General features: G+C 43.9%; 1 protein-coding gene across 2 annotated transcripts in view; it reads left to right on the plus strand.

The window, feature by feature from the left end:
* RETREG1 (reticulophagy regulator 1) overlaps positions 1-25,338 on the plus strand; it is a 173,222-nt gene that overhangs the window by 72,755 nt on the left and 75,129 nt on the right. Inside the window, exon 4 of one of the 2 annotated variants that reach the window (XM_056520939.1) lies at positions 21,265-21,378. The exons of the other annotated variant lie outside the window; for it this stretch is intronic. Within the exon in view, the coding sequence (XP_056376914.1) occupies positions 21,265-21,378 (114 nt within the window). The remainder of the gene's footprint in view (positions 1-21,264; positions 21,379-25,338) is intronic. 2 annotated transcript variants of the gene reach the window in all.

Here is a 25,338-nt window from a genome sequence, read left to right on the forward strand (position 1 = left end):
ACGTTGACAATCTCTCCCTAGACAAGTGAGGGACGTAATTGTCAAAATAATAAAATACAATAATACAGACTCAGGTCAAGGAACAGTAGGGAACAGACAGACTAACAAAGCAAAACTAACACACTCACACAATAAGTCCAAGTCCATTATCTGCGTCAAAAGCCAGGAGTACAAAAATCGCTAATACCAGAGAGAAGAGTCAGAGAGCGGAGCCAAAGAGTCAAAATGCCAGATATAACAGATGCAGTAGAAAGCTAGCTAGGAGAACAAAACTGAGCTCTTTAGCAGGCAAAGCTTGGGAGTAGACTGCCAGCTTAAATAGGTCCGGACCAGGTGTTCAATCAAGGTCAGCTGACCAGTCTCAGCAGATAGGCGCAACCAAAGCAACAAGACCAAACAAAAGCTCTCAGTGCAAGTTAACCCTTCAGTTCCTTACAGTACCCCCCCCCCCCCTTTTAAGAGGGGCCACTGGACCCCATAAGCACCTGAGAGTATAAAGGTCTTGACTTGGATACAGATGGACCATCAGTGTCCTTATCTGTATCCTCATCCTCCAAATCACACCACTCATTGGTGTCCTCACAGTCATCCTCCAGATCCTCATTACTACCCACTGACCGCAAAACAACTGGAGTGCTCTCCACACTCTTATTACCCATGATGTCACAAGACGCCGATATTACCAGAGGCTGATGCAAAACAGGCTTCACAATACAATAGTAGGAACCATGCCCCCCAGAAGAACCCTACCAGGCGTAGCTCTCTGAGAGGCATGACATACCTGTGCGCCCAAGTGGCCACGACTATTTCCACTAGGACGCTTGACACAGGAGGTGATGAAATGAGTGTCGTCTCATAAGCCATAGAGTTGCGTTCTTCCAGGATATGATTGGACCCTATCTGTATAGGTTCATCCTCAGGGACAGATTTAGACACAGGAGAGGAATCAAGCAGGACAGGAGAGACAGAGGATGAAGAACACTCCCGTTTGCATTCTCACAAACATCTATCCAAATGCACAGCTTAAGTCATGGCTTGGTCAAGGGTGTCAGGAGAGGCATAAGTAACAAGCATGTCCTTTAAGGTGTCAGATAACCCTAGTCTGTACTGACAAATCAAGGCTGGAGTATTCCATTGGAGGCCACGCACCACTTTCTAAAATCTGCACAGTACCCCACTACTGGTCTACGACCTTGCTTTAATGAAGCAGTTGACTCAGCGTACACAGGTTCAGCGCACAAAAGACCCAGTCACACAAATAAGGGGTCCACTGAGGACAACTCCGGAGCATCAGAACCAAGGGAAATTACCCATTCCTGGGGACCCCCTTGCAAAAGAGACATAATGATACACATCTGGTACTGAGGCCCAAAGAGTGGGTAAGGCCTTAACCTGAAGTACAATTTGCAGCTCTCACAAAAGGTTTTGAACATTTTGCGGTTACCAGAAAATCGGTCAGGGAGACTAACTTGTGGCTCCAAAGGAGCTGAAGCAGGAACAGATGACACCTGAGTTCAAGCGGACTCCAGCTTCTGAATTCTGGCATGCAAGCTCTGAACTAACTACTCCTGATCTTGCAACCTAGGTCTGAACTAATGCTGACTGAGACTGAGATGACTCATATTGCTGAAGTCCTTCAGCTAAATCATGGACAAGATGAGTCAAACCCTGCATTTGCTCCACCAAAGCAGACATTGCTTCCATAATGCAGGAACAAGGCAAATGCAGTATATATGGCCTGCTAAAATGTCACGTATGGGCAGGGAAGAAGTGAACACTATTCTCGCCCGCTCCCCTATCCCTACCTACTTATGTACCTGCCCTAGGCGACAGGTCTGTAACCACGGTGATAGTCCCTCCCTAGACAAGTGAGGGACGTAATTGTCAAAATAATAAAATACAATAACACAGACTCAGGTCAAGGAACCGTAGGGAACAGACAGACTAACAAAACAAAACTAACACACTCACACAAGTCCAAGTCCACTATCTGTGTCAAAAGCCAGGAGTACAAAAATCGCTAATACCAGAGAGAAGAGTCAGAGAACGGAGCCAAAGGGTCAAAATGCCAGATATAACAGAAACAGTAGAAAGCTAACTAGGAGAATAAAAACGAGCTGTTTAGCAGGCAAAGCCTGGGAGTAGACTGCCAGCTTAAATAGGTCCAGACCAGGTTTTCAATCAAGGTCAGCTGACCAGTCTCAGCAGACAGGCGTAACCAAAGCAACAAGACCAAATAAAAGCTTTCAGTGCAAGTTAACCCTTCAGTTCCTTACATAACAATTTCAGATTTGTATTTATAAATACTGTGATAATTCTCCCCCCCCCCCCACTTCCAAATGGTAGACTGTTTTGTCCGTAGTTATACCATGACATAATGTTGAAAAGTCCAAGGGGTGAATACTTATGCAAGACACAGTGGGGTAGAGGAAGAGTGGTAAAGTTGCCCAGATGCAAGTTGCATCAGATTGCTTCTTTCATAAAAGAAAAGGCCTCATGAAAGAAGCAATCTGATTGGTTGCTATGGGCAACTGCACCAGTCATTCTCTACACAGCCTATGATAAATCTTGTATGTATCTCTCACAATAATGTTGCAAACGATGCGCGTATAAAAGTTAATATATCATGTCTAAATTGCATAGAAATGTTGCTACTTTACACATCATGTTCATTTACATGTGGCTTGTGCTTGCATCTCAGAATCTTACAGCCCCAGTATAACAGTTAACTAGAAAATCCAGCTTTGGTTACAGTATCCTACAACCTCCACCCACTGCAGTTTTACAGATGGTGTGCAGATGGCATTACTGCTCACTTAACTCTTGTTGGTTCTTATAAGGATGTTTGTGTGTTGGTATAGCTTGTTTTCTGCTTGTTTACCACATATTCCATTACTTGGGTTCAGGTTCAACAGATTTCAAAAGACAAATTTCACAAAATTGATCATGGAAAATATAGATTTTATTAAAGACAGGAGACGATCATTATTGCATTTTCTTTCTTTACTACTTCGCATAGCAGCAAGAGTTAATGAAACAGATGTACAGAAAAAAACTTGAATATGCAAATTCAGTGTATGAACCTAGCCAATCAGCTTACAACACTAGTCATAAAAGGTGAGAACAGTTGCATAAGGTCCTCTTTCTTTGATGATGAAGCTTATGGAATAGACAAACAAATCGTCCTATAAACGGTAAAATGAAGAAAATAATTGGATAAGAGCCGATTGTGAACTGGAGGTTAGAACTTCTGGAATAACATTGTTGAACTGAAGAGAAGAAAAGATGAAATGTCGAAGATGTGCTTCCTTCGTAGAAAATCCTTAGAGTATAAGAAAAAACATGTAGGGTAGGGTTAATAGAGAGGGATAATGTTCGTCTCCTGTCTTTAATAAAGTCTATATTTTCCGTCATCAAGACTAGGAAAGTCCCCAATTTTATTGCAAGACTGGAGACTTCACATTATTGCATGTTCAAAGCTTAACAAGAATTTACTATAAAATATATAGGATTCTAAATTATAGTCATAGAGACATGAGAATCCGGACGAAAATAGAAGGTCTTAAGAGTAGATTTTGACGACCAATCCGCTGCTTTCATAATGTCAGAGATCTTCCTTCTTGTCTTACTTTAGTAGCCATTGCTCCTCTAGTAGAATGATCTCCAAATGGTGAGACATCTATAACTGCTAAGGCCATGGTTTGTCTGACCCATCTAGCTAAAGTAGGGGAGGATACTGGGTGATGGGGCTTACAGAAAGATATCAGTAATTATGGAAAATAAATATTTCTAAGAGATTCATTTTTACGTTCGTATGTTTTTAAGCAACGGACTACACATAAATTCTCCTATTGGGGAAAAGCTGGATAAAAGATTTGTTGAAGACCTGTTTTAGTGCATCTATTAATATGAAAAATTACTCCTTGAGGGTAAATTGTCTTTGTGATATATCTAGAGCCCTTACATCATAAACTCTTTTGAAAGAAATTAAACATAGTAAAACTTAGTTTAACCCCTTAAGGACAATGGACGTACTCCTACGCCCCCGTTTCCGAGTCCTTAAGGACCGAGGACGTAGGAGTACGTCCTGTCCATTCCCGGCCCCCCGCCGCTAGCCGGAGGGGAGCCGGTGCCCGATGCCTGCTGATATCGATCAGCAGGCATCGCGGCATATCGCCCAGGGGGGTCATGATGACCCCCCCATGTCGGCGATGCCCGCAGATCGCTGGACAATTCAGCCCAGCGATCTGCGGCAATTCCGGGTCAGTCGGGTCTCCAGTGACCCGGTGACCCGGAATTACTGGCTGATCGGGGCCATCTCTGACGGCCCCAAACAGCCATAGCCAGCAGGGGTGAGGTGGCACTGCTGCCACCTCACGATCGCCCTGATTCGTCGGCCGGTTTGCCGGCCGACCAATCAGGGCACCTGCTGCAGGTGTCACTCCCGCAACCCGATCCGCCCCTCTTCCGGAGGACGTGATCGGGTGCGGGAAGAGGACCCTGTTGGGATCGGGGCCCCAGAAGCGGCCGCGGAGAGGAACTGACCTTCAGCGTGGATCAGCAGTTGGGTGAATGACAGCCTCCTGCTGTTGCTTAGCAACAGCTCCCAGCATGCAAAAAGGGCATGCTGGGAGCTGTAGTTATGCAACAGCAGGAGGCAGACCACCACAACTCCCAGCATTCCCTTATGGGCATGCTGGGACTTATAGTTTTGCAACAGCTGGAGGCACATTTTTTCTATGGAAAAGTGTACCTTCAGCTGTTGTATAACTACAACTTCCAGCTTGCACAATCAGCTAAAGTGCATGCTGGGAGTTGCAGTGGTGCATCTGCTGGTTGCATAACTACAACTCCCAGCATGCCCGTTGGCTGTCGGTGACTGCTGAGAGTTGTAGTTTTGCAACAGCTGAAGGCACACTGGTTGTGAAACACTGCGTTAAGTAGCAAACCAGTGTGTCTCCAGCTGTTGCATAACTATAATCCCCAGCCAAAGTCCCAGCATGCCCTTCCACTATCTGTACATGCTGGGGGTTGTAGCTTTTGCAACAGCTGAAGGCACACTGGTTGCAAAGCACTGAGTTTGTTACCAAACTCAGTGTTTCACAACCAGTGTGCCTCCAGCTGTTGCAAAACTACAACTCCCAGCATGCACTGATAGACCGTACATGCTGGGATTTGTAGTTTTGCAACAGCTGGATGTTTCTCCCCCCCCCCCCCCCAATGTGAATGTGCAGGGTACACTCACATGGGCGGAGGTTTACAGTAAGTATCCGACTGCAAGTTTGAGCTGCGCCAAATTTTCTACGCCACTGTTTCCAAAACGGAGCCTCCAGCTGTTGCAAAACAACTACTCCCAGTATTGCCAGATAGCCACTGACTGTCCAGGCATGCTGGGAATTTCACAACAGCTGGAGGCACCCTGTTTGGGAATCACTGGCATAGAATACCCCTATGTCCACCCCTATGCAAGTCCCTAATTTAGGCCTCAAATGCGCATGGCGCTCTCACTTGGAGCCCTGTCGTATTTCAAGGCAACAGTTAAGGGTCACATATGGAGTATCGCCGTACTCGGGAGAAATTGTGTTACACATTTTGGGGGGTATTTTCTGCTATTACCCTTTTTAAAAATGTAACATTTTTGGGAAACCAAGCATTTTAGGTAAAAAAAATTTTTTTTTTTACATATGCAAAAGTCGTGAAACACCTGTGGGATATTAAGGTTCACATTACCCCTTGTTACGTTCCCCGAGGGGTCTAGTTTCCAAAATGGTATGCCATGTGTTTTTTTTTGCTGTTCTGGCACCATAGGGGCTTCCTAAATGCGGCATGCCCCCAGAGCAAAATTTGCTTTCAAAAAGCCAAATGTGACTCCTTCTCTTCTGAGACCTGTAGTGCGCCAGCAGAGCACTTTTCACCCCCATATGGGCTGTTTTCTGAATTGGGAGAAATTGGGCTTCAAATTTTGGGGGGTATTTTCTGCTATAACCCTTTTTAAAAATGTAAAATTTTGGGGAAACCAAGCATTTTAGCTAAAAAAAATTTTTTTTTTACATATGCAAAAGTCGTGAATCACCTGTGGGGTATTAAGGTTCACTTTACCTCTTGTTATGTTCCCCGAGGGGTCTAGTTTCCAAAATGGTATGACATGTGTTTTTTTTTGCTGTTCTGGCACCATAGGGGCTTCCTAAAGATGACATGCCCCCCAAAAACCATTTGTCGCTCCTTCCCTTCTGAGCCCTCTACTGCGCCCGCTGAACAATTTACATAGACATATGAGGTATGTGCTTACTCGAGAGAAATTGGGTTTCAAATACAAGTAAAAATGTTCTCCTTTTTACCCCTTGTAAAAATTTAAAAATTGGGTCTACAAGAACATGCGAGTGTAAAAAATGAAGATTTTGAATTTTCTCCTCCACTTTGCTGCTATTCCTGTGAAACACCTAAAGGGTTAAAACGCTGACTGAATGTCATTTTGAATACTTTGGGGGGTACAGTTTTTATAATGGGGTCATTTGTGGGGTATTTCTAATATGAAGACCCTTCAAATCCACTTCAAAACTGAACTGGTCCCTGAAAAATAGTGAGTTTGAAAACTTTGTGAAAAATTTGAAAATTGCTGCTGAACTTTGAAGCCCTCTGTTGTCTTCCAAAAGTAAAAAGTCATCAATTTTATGATGCAAACATAAAGTAGACATATTGTATTTGTGAACCCAAAAATTTTTTATTTTGAATATCCATTTTTCCTTACAAGCAGAGAGCTTCAAAGTTAGAAAAATGCAAAAGTTTCATTTTTTTCATCAAATTTGGGGATTTTTCACCAAGAAAGGATGCAAGGTACCACGAAAATTTTACCACTAAGTTAAAGTAGAATATGTCACGAAAAAACAATCTCAGAATCAGAATGATAAGTAAAAGCATCACAGAGTTATTAATGTTTAAAGTGACAGTGGTCAGAATTGCAAAAAATGCTCTGGTCCTTAAGGTGTAAAATGGCCTGGTCCTTAAGGGGTTAATGAACCATAGTGATGCATACTGCTCAATTTATACCTGCAAAATGCAAAATTTTGAGAAGGGACCATGTCCCTATGCCCTGCCCATTTACCGTATTTATCGGGGTATACCACGCACCGGCCTATAACACGCACCCTCATTTTACCAAGGATATTTGGGTAAAAAAAGTTTTTTACCCAAATATCCATGATAAAATGAGGGTGCGTGTGTGCGCGTGTATACCCCGATATACCCCCAGGAAAGGCAGGGGGAGAGAGGCCGTCGCTGCCCGCTTCTCTCCCCCTGCCTTTCCTGGGGTCTAGAGCGCTGCTGTCGGCCCTTTTCACCCCCTGGTTATCGGCGCCGCTGCCCGTTCTGTCCCCCTGACTATCGGTGCCGGCGCCGATAGCCAGGGGGAGAGAAGCGGCGCCGACAGCCAGGGGGAGAGAAGGGGCAGCGGCACCCATTGCCGGCGCCGCTGCCCCGTTGCCTCCCCCCATCCCCGGTGGCATAATTACCTGAGTCGGGTCCGTGCTGCTCGGGTCCGCGCTGCTCCGCTGCTCCAGGCCTCCGTTGTTGCTATGCGCTGAACGGCGCGGTGCATGACGTCAGAGCGCCGCGCCGTGCATAGCAACGACGCTGGGGCAACGACGGAGGCCTGGAGCAGCGGAGCAGCGCGGACCCGACTCAGGTAATTATGCCACCGGGGATGGGGGGAGGCAACGGGGCAGCGGCGCCGGCAATGGGTGCCGCTGCCCCTTCTCTCCTCCTGGCTGTCGGCGCCGCTTCTCTCCCCCTGGCTATCGGCGCCGGCACCGATAGTCAGGGGGACAGAACGGGCAGCGGAGCCGATAACCAGGGGGTGAAAAGGGCCGACAGCAGCGCTCTAGACCCCAGGAAAGGCAGGGGGAGAGAAGCGGGCAGCGACGGCCTCTCTCCCCCTGCCTTTCCTGGGGGTGTATCGGCGTATAACACGCACACAGACTTTAGGCTAAAAATTTTAGCCTAAAAAGTGCGTGTTATACGCCGATAAATACGGTATATAGCCTTACCTTACAGCAGTTTATGCCCAGGGTCAGATTAACTGTGTCTAGTGTATGGATTTGTTAACCTGGGAGGGCTTAGTACAAAAAAGAAAAAAGTTGGAGTCAGCTCACCCTTCCAATAGTGGGAGATAGATGCAGGACAGCTTGTGGTGGAAGCATGGTTGATGTTGATGTTGCTGAGCCGGGTCCCAGATATACAGAGAAAAAGATAGGTCTCCAGTTTCCATAAAAAATATAAATTTTTATTTAAGTCCTTTAAAAATGTGCAAAAAACATAAAGGTAACCACGTAAAAACCAAATGAAACGCTGACGCATTTCGGTTTATTAATAAACCTTAATCATAGCCATAGTTATATGTGAGGAACTCCTCTTCCCTTTATACCTGTAGTAAATGAAGTAGGTATGGTGAAGTATCCACGGTCCACCCACCTGGAAGGTGGGGGGAGGATTCATTCATCAAGGTAAGTAAATTTGCAACTGAATGAAAATTTAGGTAAAAAAGCACAAGAAAGTATTTAAAAAAAAATAAAAATAAAAAAAATATATATATATGAAAAAATCACAGCAGTAACAAAGTTAGACATCAAAGGGTATACATTAAGTCATTATTGTTGTTGAGTCCTCGGGGGAATCTGGCATCCAGTCGGAGGATCCAAAACGCCTCCCGTCTGAATACCATTTTCCCCCAGTCACCACCTCTATTCGGGCGCTTAACCCTTTCGATGCCCTGTATCTTTAAACTGGACAAATCACCTCCATGTTCCTCAAAAAAGTGTCTAGTCAGTCCCGACATGGAGCGTTGGACCCTGTTCGGATCATGCGGGATATAGAGGTGTTCTGAAGTTCTTGTTTTCAGTTTGCGGGAGGTACAGCCTATATATTGTAGGTTGCAGGTTTGACAGACAGCCGAGTAGACAACATGAGAGGTATGACAGTTGATAAATGATTTCATTTCATAGGTTGTTTTGTTGAATGTGGATTTGAATTCAAATGAAATATTCCTATATTTACAGATGTTGCATCGAGTACTATTGCATGTATAATTACATGGATGCATGGATAATTAGTTTTTCCTCATAGTGAAGTAAAGGTAAATGATGAAGTATGATATTTCTTCTTTCAGTGAATTGTATGCTGTATGGAGTGCTGAAAGTAGGTAAATCTTGTTTAGTTGTATTTTCAATTTCTTTATTTGGTTTATTTTCTAGATTTTTTCCCCTCCCAATATGAACTTTTCTTCCAGTATTTTCCTTCAGCTGATCAAATTGTGACTTAATTCCTAAACTGTTCTGTAAAGATAGTTTACTCTTGTTGTCATGGACTATAATGGCACTTGTTTCCTCTGGGATAGCTTTGATACATTAGGCCCTATCTCTTAAAATAATATATTAATAGTAATAGTAATGGTGGAAAGGTGAAGACACACATGTTGAACATTTATTTCCCTGAGTCATGGTCTCCTCAAAGTCACATTTTAACCGGGAGCTGAATGATTCACTCAGAGACATGAGCCATGAGTGGACATTCCTTTAGTGTCAGGGGAACCTGCCCTGGCAACAGAAGGCTGCTTGGCACAGTATGCTTACCTATTTCTGCAAAGTTAATTAAAGCGGGCACCAGGCTGACCTTTTAGTCGGAGTAGCACTCTGCTGGTGATAGACCATGAGTACAAGTAGATACTTGACATACCACTTTTGCGTTCATATTGTTGGGAGATCTGTCATATATTTTCTTGTTGCCCCGTTTTTTGTCTTGGCTACAGATGATTGTTTTGGAGCAGCTGGAAAGTTACAAGGCATTAGCACTGTACTGCTGAATTGGATGGATTTCATAAAGTTTATTTTTACTCTAAGTATTCAGGAAACACAAAGTTAAATGCTAGAAAGTAGAGAAACTGGTTGAAGATTAATAGATTTACTTCTAGTAATGTCCACAGCCACGTCAGAACGGGAGCTTAATGGGAGGTCTAAATCATGCTTACTGTAAGGTCTTGCTGTGAACAGACAGACTTTAAAGGGGTACTCCAGTGAAAACCTTTTTTCTTTTAAATCAACTGGTGGCAGAAAGTTTAACATATTTGTAAATTACTTCTATTAAAAAATCTTAATCCTTCCTGTACTTATTAGCTGCTGAATACTACAGAGAAAATTGTTTTCTTTTTGGAATGCTCTCTGATGACATCATGACCATAGTTCTCTCTGCTGACGTTATTATTAAAATAATAATGCTGTATTTATTGTTGTCCTTAGTGAGATTTGAACCCAAGTCCCCAGCACTGCAAGGTAGCAGTGCTGACCACTGAGCCACCATGCTGCCCTTAGCATACATCTGCTGGTTGCTAAAATGAACAGAGATGTCAGCAGAGAGCACTGTGGTCGTGATGCCATCAGTGTTCCAAAAAGAAAGGAATTTCCTCTGCAGCATTCAGCAGCTAATAAGTACTGGAAGGATTAAGATTTTTTAATAGAAGTAATTTACAAATATGTTTAACTTTCTGGCACCGGTTGATTTAAAAGAAAAAAGGTTTTCACCGGAGTACCCCTTTAATTATACCAGGAAATTCAGTTGACCAGGAGCTTTCACCATCTAGAGATCTCAAGGAGCCTAGCCATGAAAAGGTAGTGGCAGATCATGTTCAGCTGGTATTTAATGTGTGTGTGTGTGGGGGGGGGGGGGGGGGGGAAATAGCCATTACCCCTTCTCAGTGGAGTTAAATATGGGGCTAGATCAGACAACTGAATTGTGCATTGTTAAGCATGCCTTCAACAAGCATGTGGGCTTTAGAACTGGATCATGAAGCACTGGAAAAAGGCGACTGTTATGTCCTGCGCTCTGGCCAGACATGCTGGCCACGAGTGTTTTCTTATACTGCCCACTCCAACCGGCGGGGCAAATCCCAGCCCGTCCGTTCATTTTTTTCATAAAATTTGGGGATTTTTCACCAAGAAAGGATGCAAGGTACCACGAAAATTTACCACTATGTTAAAGTAGAATATGTCACGAAAAAACAATCTCAGAATCAGAATGATAAGTAAAAGCATCCCAGAGTTATTAATGTTTAAAGTGACAGTGGTCAGAATTGCAAAAAATGCTCTGGTACTTAACCCCTTAAGGACTCAGGGTTTTTCCGTTTTTGCACTTTCGTTTTTTCCTCCTTACCTTTAAAAAATCATAACCCTTTCAATTTTCCACCTAAAAATCCATATTATGGCTTATTTTTTGCGTCGCCAATTCTACTTTGCAGTGACATTAGTCATTTTACCCAAAAATGCACGGCGAAACGGAAAAAAAAATCATTGTGCGACAAAATCGAAAAAACCCGCCATTTTGTAACTTTTGGGGGCTTCCGTTTCTACGCAGTGCATATTTCGGTAAAAATTACACCTTATCATTATTCTGTAGGTCCATACGGTTAAAATGATACCCTACTTATATAGGTTTGATTTTGTCGCACTTCTGGAAAAAATCATAACTACATGCAGGAAAATTTATACGTTTAAAAAATGTCATCTTCTGACCCCTATAACTTTTTTATTTTTCCACGTACGGGGCGGTATGAGGAATCATTTTTTGCGCCGTGATCTGAAGTTTTTATTGGTATGATTTTTGTTTTGATCTGACTTTTTGATCACTTTTTATTCATTTTTAATGTTATAAAAAGTTACCAAAATACGCTTTTTTGGACTTTGGAATTTTTTTGCGCGTACGCCATTGACCGTACGGCTTAATTAATGATATATTTTTATAGTTCGGACATTTACGCACGCGGCGATACCACATATGTTTATTTTTATTTTTTTTTACACTGTTTTATTTTTCTTATGGGAAAAGGGGGGTGATTCAAACTTTTATTAGGGAAGGGGTTAAATGACCTTTATTAACACTTTTTTTTTACTTTTTTTTTGCAGTGTTATAGGTCCCATAGGGACCTATAACACTGCACACACTGATCTCTCATCCTGATCACAGGCGTGTATTAACACGCCTGTGATCAGCATTATCGACGCTTGACTGCTCCTGCCTGGATCTCAGGCACGGAGCAGTCATTCGTCGATCGGACACCGAGGAGGCAGGTAAGAGCCCTCCCGGTGTCCGATCAGCTGTTCGGGACGCCGCCATTTCACCGCGGCGGTCCCGAACAGCCCGACTGAGCAGCCGGGATACTTTCAGTTTCACTTTAGAAGCGGCGGTCAGCTTTGACCGCCGCTTCTAAAGGGTTAATACCGCACATCGCCGCGATCGGCGATGTGTGGTATTAGCCGCGGGTCCCGGCCGTTGATTAGCGCCGGGACCCACGCGATATGATGTGGGATCGCGGCGCGATCCCGCTTCATGTCGCGGGAGCCGGAGCAGGAAGTAAATATACGTCCTGCGTCGTTAAGGGGTTAAAGGGGTATTCCAGGCAAAACCTTTTTTTATATATATCAACTGGCTCCGGAAAGTTAAACAGATTTGTAAATTACTTCTATTAAAAAATCTTAATCCTTCCAATAGTTATTAGCTTCTGAAGTTTTCTGTCTAACTGCTCAATGATGATGTCACGTCCCGGGAGCTGTGCATGATGGGAGAATATCCCCATAGGAACTGCACAGCTCCCGGGATGAGTCATCAGAGAAGTAATTTACAAATCTGTTTAACTTTCCGGAGCCAGTTGATATATAAAAAAAAAGTTTGGGCCTGGAATACCCCTTTAAGGTGTAAAATGGCTTGGTCCTTAAGGGGTTAATATGTACTTTATTTTCATGGTACCCACCATCTGAACTATTAGATAAATTTCTCAAGAATATCCCTATTTTTTCGGCTGGCTTATCGGACACTGGATAATTTTGACTGATTTATCGGATACTGTGGATAATTTTGGCTGTTTTATTGGATACTGTGGACACTCTTATATTTTTTTAATTTATTTTACAATTTTATGAATTTTACTAATTACCTGTTGATATTAGTTACAATTGCCGTATTATATTTGTATGTCTATTGTGAATTTTTATTGTGTATTTGCTGACCCACAAGGGCCCTGTGAGGTTCGACACACACTTTAACTATCATATATATTTTATCATAATAAACATATCATCATCCAATATTCATTGACCCTGAGCCTCAATTTCCATTTTTTTAAAATTATTTATTATATATTTATTTCTGTTTGTATATATTTTTTATATATTTTTATATAATCATAATTATATCCATATATATATATATATATATATATATATATATATATATATATATATATATATATATCTTGATATATATATCCTATATAGTGTGAGCCCCCGACCTACATTTTTTTCTTCTGCTGTTCATTGTGTACCATGTTCTTCCTTGCAGACTGATACAGCAGTGTTTAAGTGCTGGCATATCCTTGTATTTTGTTTGCAAAGTTTTGAGGGTGTGTTCCTAGCTCCGTATACTATTGGCTTAATAGAACACGGCTGAGACTGCCCCTTAAACGTCTGTGTGCAAGGCAGCACAATAACATGTTTATTTCCAAGTTTAAAGACTGAGCCAAGGTACAGTCAGTGTACTAGCTCCTTGTGTAACACAGTAACAAATGCGGTGGATTACAGCTTGAAAACTATTCTTACTCCCACACAGAAGCGATATCTAGAAGTTATCTGCAGTTTCAAGAAATCTTTCTATTAACCCCTTAAGGACTCAGCCCATTTGAGCCTTAAAGGGGTACTCAGTCCCTAGACATCTAGACGATCTGACGTCCCTAGATGTCAGATCGCCGGGTTCCCGCTGCTGGGGACCCCCGGGATCGCTGCTGCAGCACCGCGCTATCATTACTGCACACAGCGAGTTCGCTCTGCGCGTAATGACGGGTAATACAGGGGCCGGAGCATCGTTACGTCCCGGCTCCGCCCCTCGTGATGTCACGGCCCGCCCCCTCAATACAAGTCTATGGGAGGGGGCGTGGCAGTTGTCACGCCCCCTGTGATAGACATGCATTAAGGAGGTGGGCCGTGATGTCACGAAGGGCGGAGCCATGACGTCACGCTGCTCCGTCCCCTGTATCGCCCGTCATTACGCACAGAGCGAACTGGCTCTGGTCAGTAATGATAGCGCGGTGCCACAGCATCGATCTGACATCTTATCCCCTATCCTTTGGATAGAAGATAAGATGTCTTCCGGCGGAGTACCCCTTTAAGGACTCAGACAATTTTATTATTACATTTTCGTTTTTTCCTTCTCGCCTTCAAAAAATCATAACTCTTTTATATTTTCATCCACAGACTAGTATGAAGGCTTGTTTTTTTGCACGACCAGTGGTCCGTTGTAATGCCATCACTCACTTTACCATAAAATGTATGGCGCAACCAAAAAAATACTATTTGTGTAGGGAAATTAAAAAGAAAACCACAATTTTGCAAATTTTGGAAGGTTTCGTTTTCATGCCGTACAATTTACGGTAAGAATAACATGTGTTCTTGATTCTTTAGGTCAATCCGATTAAAATTATAACATATTACTGTTGCGCTTAAAAAAAAAATTGCTAACTTTTTAACCAAATTAGTACATTTAAAATCCCCCTACCGTATATACTCGAGTATAAGCCGACCCGAGTATAAGCCGAGACCCCTAATTTCAACCCAAAATCCCAGGAAAAGTTATTGACTCGAGTATAAGCCTAGGGTGGGAAATACCTCATCCCCCCCTGTCATCATCCAGACCCGTCATTAACATCCTCATCATCCCCTTGTCATCATCCCACACATCCCCCCTTCATCATCCCCTTGTCATCATCCCACACATCCCCTTATCATCCCACACATCCCCCCTTCATCATCCCCTTGTCATCATCCCACACATCCCCTTATCATCCCACACATCCCCCCTTCATCATCCCCTTGTCATCATCCCACACATCCCCCCTTCATCATCCCCTTGTCATCATCCCACACATCCCCTTATCCCACACATCCCCCCTTCATCATCCCCTTGTCATCATCCCACACATCCCCTTATCCCACACATCCCCCCTTCATCATCCCCTTGTCATCATCCCACACATCCCCCCTTCATCATCCCCTTGTCATCATCCCACACATCCCCTTATCATCCCACACATCCCCCCTTCATCATCCCCTTGTAATCATCCCACACCCCCCCCCTTCATCATCCCCACCCCCCTTCATCATCCCCACACCCCCCCCCCCCTTCATCATCCTCTTCTCATCATTCGCCCTCAGTGGTCTTCAACCTGCGGACCTCCAGAGGTTTCAAAACTACAACTCCCAGCAAGCCCGGGCAGCCATCGGCTGTCCGGGCTTGCTGGGAGTTGTAGTTTTGAAACCTCCGGAGGTCCGCAGGTTGAAGACCACTGCGGCCTTCAACATGCGGACCTCCAGAGGTTTCAAAACTACAACTCCCAGCAAGCCCGGGCAGCCATCGGCTGTCCGGGCTTGCTGGGAGTTGTAGTTTTGAAACCTCCGGAGGTCCGCAGGTTGAAGACCACTGCGGCCTTCAACATCATCCAGCCCCCTCTCACCCCCTTTAGTTCTGAGTACTCACCTCCGCTCGGCGCTGGTCCGGTCCTGCAGGGCTGTCCGGTAAGGAGGTGGTCCGGTGAGGAGGTGGTCCGGGCTGCTATCTTCACCGGGGGCGCCTCTTCTCCGCGCTTCCGGCCCGGAATAGAGCCGTTGCCTTGACAACGACGTATCTGCGTCGTTGTCAAGGCAACGTGACTATTCTGAGGCCGGGCCCGAAGCGCTTAGAAGAGGCCTCCCCGGTGAAGATAGCAGCCCGGACCACCTCCTCACCGGACCACCTCCTTACCGGACAGCCCTGCAGGACCGGACCAGCGCCGAGCGGAGGTGAGTACTCAGAACTAAAGGGGGTGAGAGGGGGCTGGATGATGTTGAAGGCCGCAGTGGTCTTCAACCTGCGGACCTCCGGAGGTTTCAAAACTACAACTCCCAGCAAGCCCGGACAGCCGATGGCTGCCCTGGCTTGCTGGGAGTTGTAGTTTTGAAACCTCTGGAAGTCCGCAGGTTGAAGACCACTGCGGGTGGGGGAGTTCACTCGAGTATAAGCCGAGGGGGGTGTTTTCAGCACGAAAAATCGTGCTGAAAAACTCGGCTTATACTCGAGTATATACGGTATTTTGAAGACCTATAACGATTTCCGTATAAGCGGCGGTATGGGGGCTCATTTTTTGCACCGTGATCTGTAATTTTTATTGATACCATATTTGCTTATATAAAACTTTAATACATTTTTTATCAATTTTTTTTTATAAAATGTTATTAAAAAAAAGCAGAAAGTTTTGACTTTTTTCTTTTTTTCCGTTCACGCCGTTCACCGTACGGTATCATTAACATTACATTTTACTAGTTCAGATATTTACGCATGCTGCGATGCTAAGTATGTACCGTATATACTCGAGTATAAGCCGACCCGAGTATAAGCCGAGACCCCTAATTTCAACCCAAAATCCCAGGAAAAGTTATTGACTCGAGTATAAGCCTAGGGTGGGAAATACCTCATCCCCCCCTGTCATCATCCAGACCCGTCATTAACATCCTCATCATCCCCTTGTCATCATCCCACACATCCCCCCTTCATCATCCCCTTGTCATCATCCCACACATCCCCTTATCATCCCACACATCCCCCCTTCATCATCCCCTTGTCATCATCCCACACATCCCCTTATCATCCCACACATCCCCCCTTCATCATCCCCTTGTCATCATCCCACACATCCCCCCTTCATCATCCCCTTGTCATCATCCCACACATCCCCTTATCATCCCACACATCCCCCCTTCATCATCCCCTTGTAATCATCCCACACCCCCCCCTTCATCATCCCCACCCCCCTTCATCATCCCCACCCCCCTTCATCATCCCCACACCCCCCCCCTTCATCATCCTCTTCTCATCATTCGCCCTCAGTGGTCTTCAACCTGCGGACCTCCAGAGGTTTCAAAACTACAACTCCCAGCAAGCCCGGGCAGCCATCGGCTGTCCGGGCTTGCTGGGAGTTGTAGTTTTGAAACCTCCTGAGGTCCGCAGGTTGAAGACCACTGCGGCCTTCAACATGCGGACCTCCAGAGGTTTCAAAACTACAACTCCCAGCAAGCCCGGGCAGCCATCGGCTGTCCGGGCTTGCTGGGAGTTGTAGTTTTGAAACCTCCGGAGGTCCGCAGGTTGAAGACCACTGCGGCCTTCAACATGCGGACCTCCAGAGGTTTCAAAACTACAACTCCCAGCAAGCCCGGGCAGCCATCGGCTGTCCGGGCTTGCTGGGAGTTGTAGTTTTGAAACCTCCGGAGGTCCGCATGTTGAAGACCACTGCGGCCTTCAACATCATCCAGCCCCCTCTCACCCCCTTTAGTTCTGAGTACTCACCTCCGCTCGGCGCTGGTCCGGTCCTGCAGGGCTGTCCGGTAAGGAGGTGGTCCGGTGAGGAGGTGGTCCGGGCTGCTATCTTCACCGGGGGCGCCTCTTCTCCGCGCTTCCGGCCCGGAATAGAGCCGTTGCCTTGACAATGACGTATCTGCGTCGTTGTCAAGGCAACGTGACTATTCTGAGGCCGGGCCGGAAGCGCGGAGAAGAGGCGCCCCCGGTGAAGATAGCAGCCCGGACCACCTCCTCACCGGACCACCTCCTTACCGGACAGCCCTGCAGGACCGGACCAGCGCCGAGCGGAGGTGAGTACTCAGAACTAAAGGGGGTGAGAGGGGGCTGGATGATGTTGAAGGCCGCAGTGGTCTTCAACCTGCGGACCTCCGGAGGTTTCAAAACTACAACTCCCAGCAAGCCCGGACAGCCGATGGCTGCCCGGGCTTGCTGGGAGTTGTAGTTTTGAAACCTCTGGAGGTCCGCAGGTTGAAGACCACTGCGGGTGGGGGAGTTCACTCGAGTATAAGCCGAGGGGGGTGTTTTCAGCACGAAAAATCGTGCTGAAAAACTCGGCCTATACTCGAGTATATACGGTATATAAAATGATTTTTTTTTTTTTACACTTTTTGGGGGGTGAAATAGGGAAAATGGGACAATTTTTATTGGGGAGGGGGTTTTTCAAATTTTTTTTTACTTTTTTTTTAACTTTTTTTTACTAGCTGCTATCAGCAGCCGGGACCTGCTGCGCATGACCTGCAGCGATGCTGGGGTCATGTATAGGACATAAATGTACGTTCTGGTGCGTTAAGTACCACCTCACCAGGACGTACATTTATGTCCTGCGTCGTTAAGGGGTTAAAGGGGTTGTCACGGTGTACTCTCCAGCCTGATCTGATAAGGTGAGACAAGACACATTGGGGGAGATTTTTCAAAACTGTCCATGTCCCACATCAATATAAACCAAACTACAGAGGGTTAGGCTGGTCTGTTGTGCGCCTAATTTATCAAAAGGCGCATGGCTCTTGATGAATTCTGTGCACAGACTTCGGGATCTATGCTTTAGACTGTATTTAAACCTGGTCTGACATTTCAGCGTACTTTCAACCGATGCGACTTGTCACTGAAAAGTCGCTTTTGATAAATTCAGCACCAATGCATTTTTCCGTCTAAAATAGACTAGAATGCATCATGTTCTAAAAATCCTCTAAAGCAAAAGTCGCAAAAAATTGCACATATTTAGGCTGTGACTTTCTGTGCAACAAATTTAGACAGGAAAAACCAGTCTAAATCCTTTGATAAATCTCCCCCATTGTATGCTAGATCCAAAAGGTGCCAAGGCAATCATCTGACACCTAAGACCTATTAAATACAAAGACATTTCTCGAGTCTTGTACTGGCATACAAAAGTGGTCGAATTTTACACAAGACTCATTTTAAGCATAACTGTGAAACTATTGACCTTTTTTGCAGGGCTGTGGAGTCGGTAGATAAATGTTCCAACTCCGGAGTTTTCTGTACTTCCGACTCCCCGACTCCGACTCCTCTGTATAAATATGTGAATGTATTTTATACATTCCTTGAAGGAAAGAAAGGTAACATACCTGTCATTACCACAGGACTACTGGCTGGGAAGCCAACAGTCTACTGTATTGAACAGTTTGTGTGCTGATCTGCTGCAAAAGATAGGGCAGTGGGAGGATCAAGGAAGGGGCATTTATTATAAAACATGATTTCCCTAGTAGAATCCCATAGTCATGTTTAAAGTTTAAAGGGGTACTCCACCCCTAGACATCTTATCCTCGGGGTCCCGCTGCTGGCAACCCCCGGGATCTCCGATGCGGCACCGTGCTTTCATTACTACACAGAGCGAGTTCTGGGGACGGATACAGAGCGATACAGTGGACGGAGCAGTGTAATGTCATAGCTCCGCCTCTCGTGACATCACTGCCCGCCCTCTTAATGCAAGTCTATGGCAGGGGGCGTGAAGACCGCCACGCCCCTTCCCATAGACTTGTATTGAGGGGGCTGGCCGTGACATCACGAGGGGCAGAGCCATGATGTAACGGTGCTTCAACCCCTGTATCGCCCATCATTACGCACAGAGCGAACTCACTCTGTGCAGTAATGATAGCTCGGTGCCGCAGCGGCAATCCCGGGGGTCCCCAGCAGCAGGACCCCGGCGATCTGACATTTTATCCCCTATCCTTTGGATAGGGGATAAGATGTCTAGGTGCGGAGTACCCCTTTAAGCTAACAATCGAGTTTACAAGTTTTTATAGCCTTAGCTGAATGGCAGCAGTTTTTCCAATGGTTTACAGCTTCAGTCTTGAACTATTGCCCCTCCATTCACTTCACTTATACAAGTGTCTCTAGTCCTGCAAAAAACATATTTCCTTAACCCCTTATCAGTGAGAGGCTAGGTTACCCATGGGTTCCCTGTAACAGCAGAACACAACACTATGGAAAGTATAAGTATTGCCGCTCCTTGTGTGCGTTTTGTGCCATATAGTAAAGCACATGAGAAGCATGCTTCTTCACAGTCACTTAACGTGTTCGTTTTGCGGTTACGTGAGGCACTGCATGCATTGGTCTTTATTCTTAAAGTAGAGAAGTCATTAATTATAACTTTTTGTGAATTGGGACATTTAAACTTGCTTTTTTTTTTTTTTATTCCAATCTAAATTTAGTAGGAGTCGGAGTCGGTGCATTGTTTGCCGACTCCGACTCCAGGTACCCAAAATTTCGTCCGACTCCGACTCCACAGCCCTGCTTTTTTGCTGTATTCACCACTTTTAAAAAATACAGGTTGGGCTAATCGTGACATGGTGTGACCAACAGCAGTCTTGTAGGTTTACTATAGTTTAATCCAGAAATAGGTGAAAATTATGGCACAAATCTACAACAGCTTATAGGTGGTGCAGATTTCAGTCCATTGGCCCACAAGGTGCCCCAAATCTGCTAAGAGGTGTACGCTCTCTCTCTCTCTCTATCTCTCTCTCCATATATATATATATATATATATATATATATATAGTGACACTGTGGCAAGGGGAAGGTGTATTTCCCTAGCTAACCCTGGAGAAACCTCCACCTGTGGCCTAATTAATGAGGTAGCAGAAAGGGGGAAGTGTGTTTAAAAAGAAAGGAAACAGAATAGTTGGGCTCTCCCTAGAAGACAGCAAGCTGGCTGTAGGGGAGAGGCAGGGGTCCTGCTGAGAAACACACAGCCCAAGCTGTAAGGGGCCCCAAAGAGTGGTGTGGACAAGACACACAGCAAGAGGTTGCAAATGCTGTGTGTGAACAGTGAGTAGAAGGTTGCAGGAGGCATAAGTTTAACTGGCTGGGAAAAGCCTACCAGTTGTTAGTCAGGGCATGCTGGTTTGTTTAGTTAGCGACTAGACGGTCTAGGGTTTTGTTTGTTCCTGTTTTATTTATCCTGCAACCTGTCTAATAAAGCTGGCGAGGAGCCAGACTTGCATACAGTACTGTTGTTTGCCGGTTTATTGTGAGGAAACGTTTCCCATGGTGGTGTCAAGGACCATCCCAGAGCTATCCCCAGGGAGGAATCCTTACAATATGTATGTGTATATATATATATATATATATATATATATATAATCCCAGGAGAACAGCACTTCCCAAAGAAGAAAAAATCAATAGCATGTTGGTGCAGGCAGCATATGAAGTTTGGTCACAGGTCCAGCAGAGGTGACCACAGCACACTGTTGTAAAGTGCATCAAACTGAAGGTGTATTAAAAACTGTGTTTTTTAAATGACAACCATTGAAAACTGTTTAATAAACCTTCAGTTTTATGCACTTTATAAAAATGTGCTGTGGTCATCTCCCATCTATCTATCCCAAGGAAAGAAGCAGCACAGCATATGAAACCTACAGATGAAGAATGGATGTGCGCAGCCAAGGGTCTTGATCCAGGACCAGACTTTAGCAAAAGCAGAAAAAAGACACAGCATTCCAGGTGAACATGGAGTTTTGTAGTTTCTTTTTGCTTTTAGCTATCTATCTATAGATCCCCACCACATGTAATCAGTTTCATAATACACAAGCCAGCCTTCTGTGTAATATGTTGCAAGCATGTCACTGACACTGTGTTCTTCTGTTCCTAGAAACTGTTTGTGTTCCCAGCTCTTTACTCAAAGTAGAAAGTGACATCAAATGGGAAGTTAATTGAGGAAGAGCAGAAAACAAAGCTGTCTCTCTTGCTGTGTCATTGGTGCCATATACTGCCTCTGTTAAAACATCTGGCAATCCATAAATCCCAGTAATATTTTGACATATTGTAGTGATCCTAACATATCCATAGTATTGTATGTAGAAAATTCTCTTCAGTTAAATTAGCATTTAATATATTTAATATTTATCCAATGCTGGTGTATCTTAAGCCAGTAAGCCTTAAGTAACGGAGGTAGCAGGAATGACTTTCACCCAATAATTAAAAAGTGCATTTGTCTTAAAAATTGGCACATTTAAAACAACCTAACAGACAAAAAAATGTAATATAAAGAAGATCTATAAAGATTTGTACCTTAACTTTCTTTTTTATAAGTTTTACTAAAACTAAGTAAAGAGAGAGCATTACTTCTTGCTGCCGTATAAAATGCGGCTACATCTGTGTTGTGTGGCAGTAAGATAGAGAAGCAGGATTTCCTTTTCTGCGTATAGGAGACATCATCTATCTAAAGCATAAGTTGCCATTGGGACACTGTTGGTCTGCTCCCATTAGATTATTTTTTGATCCACAGAAATCTAGTGTCTTCTGTTGACTTTAAAGGGGTGCTGGAGCCGGCGCTGGGAGCTCGTGATGTTACAGCCCCTCATGACGTCACGCCCCACCCCGCCCCCTCAATGTAAGTCTATGGGAGGGGGCGTGACGGCCGTCACGCCCCCTCCCATAGACTTGCATCGAGGGGGTGGGGTGTGACATCACAAGCTCCCGGCGCCAGCTCCAGCATTCAGAACAGTTGGTTCCAAATGCTGAGCAGCGGAGTACCCCTTCAGTTTTAAATCCCAAAAATGTAGCAAAAGTGAAAGCACTTCATTGCAGAAATTATTTATCCATGCCAAAACTTTGTGCATACAAAAAATGGTGCCAAAATGGTGAACTCTTGAGCCTTGAGAATGGTGGAGAAGGAAGTAGTGAATGCATAAGTGCATTTTATGTAAGTCGATAAAGAATGAGTAAAATAGTTCTGATAGGTGGAGAGGGGTCTACAAATTTGTCTGTAAGCAACTGGTGATTGTCCGAGATATGAAGTTTCATTGGAGTCTAAAGGGACATTTAAGGGGTATTCTAAAGAAACAAAATATTTATAATAATAACAATAAACTGGTGCCAGAAAGTTACAAAGATTGTAAATGATTACTGTTTAAGAAAATCAAGCTTTTCGGTTCTTTTTAGCTGCTGTATGTCTGGAGGAAGTTATGTAGTTTTTCCATTTAGACATGGTGCTCACTGCTGGCACCTCTGTCCATGTCAGAAACTGCCCAGGATGATAACAAATGTATGTCTGTATTCAGTTCAGGTACGGTACAATGCACTAGTTTCTGTGCAATGCTGTATAACTGTACTGCACTTGTCCTCGAGGTGTGTAGTGTATTTAACCATAAATGTTTGTTGCTGTAGGCCAAAGGGAAAAATGACAGTTTGAGTTGCAGTGTTTTACGTAGGCGACTGTAGGCATTCGCTGTGGATGGCCCCAGGTGTGTTGTAGTACAGTAAAGGAGTGAGTATTGTCCTAAAAAGATCAAAAGCCATCATATGACGGCATCTACTTTAAAAAACAAAACAAAAAAAAACATTGAGTGAGTTTTTTTCGTTCATGTTTTTAGGCTAAAGGGAGGTCAACCAGATCTGTGGATGACAAGCAAGCTATTGGTTCCTGGAAGCAGGTTATCGATCTCCAATACAAAGGGGTTGCTTCTCATTTAAAGTAAATGTAGAGTCTAATCTAGGTCTAGTATGGCTTCTGACACCACATAGCAATATGGATAGCAATCAGAATAATTTGCGTTTGCCAGATATGGTTGCGCTCAGATTGTAACTGCTAAATGTACATGTAGACTTGCTCGGAGATCAGACCCTAAGGCAGGCATAGGCAACCTTCGGCACTGCATATGTTTTGGACTACATCTCCCATGATGCTTTGTCAGCATTTTGGATATAAGAGCAGATGTAGTCCAAAACATCTGCAGTGCCGAAGGTTGCCTATGCCTGCCCTAAGGCTACGTTTACACATCAAAAATGTCTGCATGTTAAGTCTCCTTGTGGACATTCCAGAGACTGTGGGTGCTGGCATAATATGCCAGCGCTAATACTGCACAAGAATGTGCCATCTCATAGGTGGCTATGCATTGTGTGCAGAGTCCGCAGAAAGAATGAATAGATTCATTATTTCTGCAGACACGGAAAACTGAATTTCCAAGCCAGAAACATCTGGCACGGAAACTTTGCCGTATGCACAGCGCAGCATATCCCTGTTGAATTCAATGGGACTCTGCTGCTCCGGAATCTCAGGCAGAATTCCAACAAGGCGTTAGGGCCTTGTGATCCTAGCCTGCTGAAAGGTGGACCATGTTAATTTCTAGGGCTGTGTATTCAAGACAGGTTTTTAAACATTTAACAGTAGTGATATTATATGGATAAAACCATGGTTTAATATAAAGGGTAGAGAAGGAATGGTTTTGGGACAAAGCAATGGGACAATTCCAGTCATTGGGAAAGCATGACCTTTTAATTTTGCCTAGAGATTAACTGTAAAGAGAAAAATATAATTCTAAGGCTAGGTTTGCACTTGTTTTTTTGCCAGGGTTTTTTTTTTTCTAATAAAAATGCCAATGCAAAACCCACATTGCATTTTTAATGCCTATTTTGCATATCCATAGATTTCTATGCATAAAAGGCCATAGTCTCAACATGCTGCAATTTTGAAAATCTCACACTGGGCCCAAAAACAAATGAATTCAAGTTTTAATGTTAAACATATGTTTAAAGCATTTATTTGCAATGTTTTTTTTTAAATGTTAGATTTTAGGATCTATATTTTGAAATAATCCGAAATGTTGCCATATGCTTTTTGGGCACAGTGCCTAATATTAAGCTGACACTTCCTGTTCTGTACAGGCCACTTTTCAGCAGTCTTCCTACTATTATCACAGGCAGGATTAACCCCTTAAGGACCAGGCCATTTTACACCTTAGGACCAGAGCATTTTTTGCACATCTGACCACTGTCACTTTAAACATTAATAACTCTGGAATGCTTTTAGTTATCAATCTGATTCCGAGATAGTTTTTTCGTGACATATTCTACTTTAACATAGTGGTAAAATTTTGTGGTAACTTGCATCCTTTCTTGGTGAAAAATCCCAAAATTTGATGAAAAATTAGAAAGTTTTGCATTTTTCTAACTTTGAAGCTTTCTGCTTGTAAGGAAAATGGATATTCAAAATATTTTTTTTTAATTCACATTTCCAATATGTCTACTTTATGTTTTCATCATAAAATTGACGAGTTTTTACTTTTGGAAGACACCAGACGGCTTCAAAGTTCAGCAGCAATTTTCCAATTTTTCACAAAATTTTGAACCTCGCTTTTTTTCAGAGACCAGTTCAGGTTTGAAGTGGATTTGAAGGGTCTTCTGATTAGAAATACCCCACAAATGACCCCATTATAAAAACTACACCCCCCAAAGTATTTAAAATGACAATCAGTAAGTGTTTTAACCCTTTAGGTGTTTCACAGGAATAGCAGCAAAGTGAAGGAGAAAATTCACAATCTTTATTTTTTACACTTGCATGTTCTTGTAAACCCAATTTTAGAATTTTTACAAGGGGTAAAAGGAGAAAATGTATACTTATATTTGTAGCCCAATTTCTCTTGATTAAGTACATACCTCATATGTCTATGTAAATTGTTCGGC

Source organism: Hyla sarda, chromosome 5, assembly GCF_029499605.1.
Source record: "Hyla sarda isolate aHylSar1 chromosome 5, aHylSar1.hap1, whole genome shotgun sequence".
Lineage (NCBI taxonomy): Eukaryota > Metazoa > Chordata > Amphibia > Anura > Hylidae > Hyla > Hyla sarda.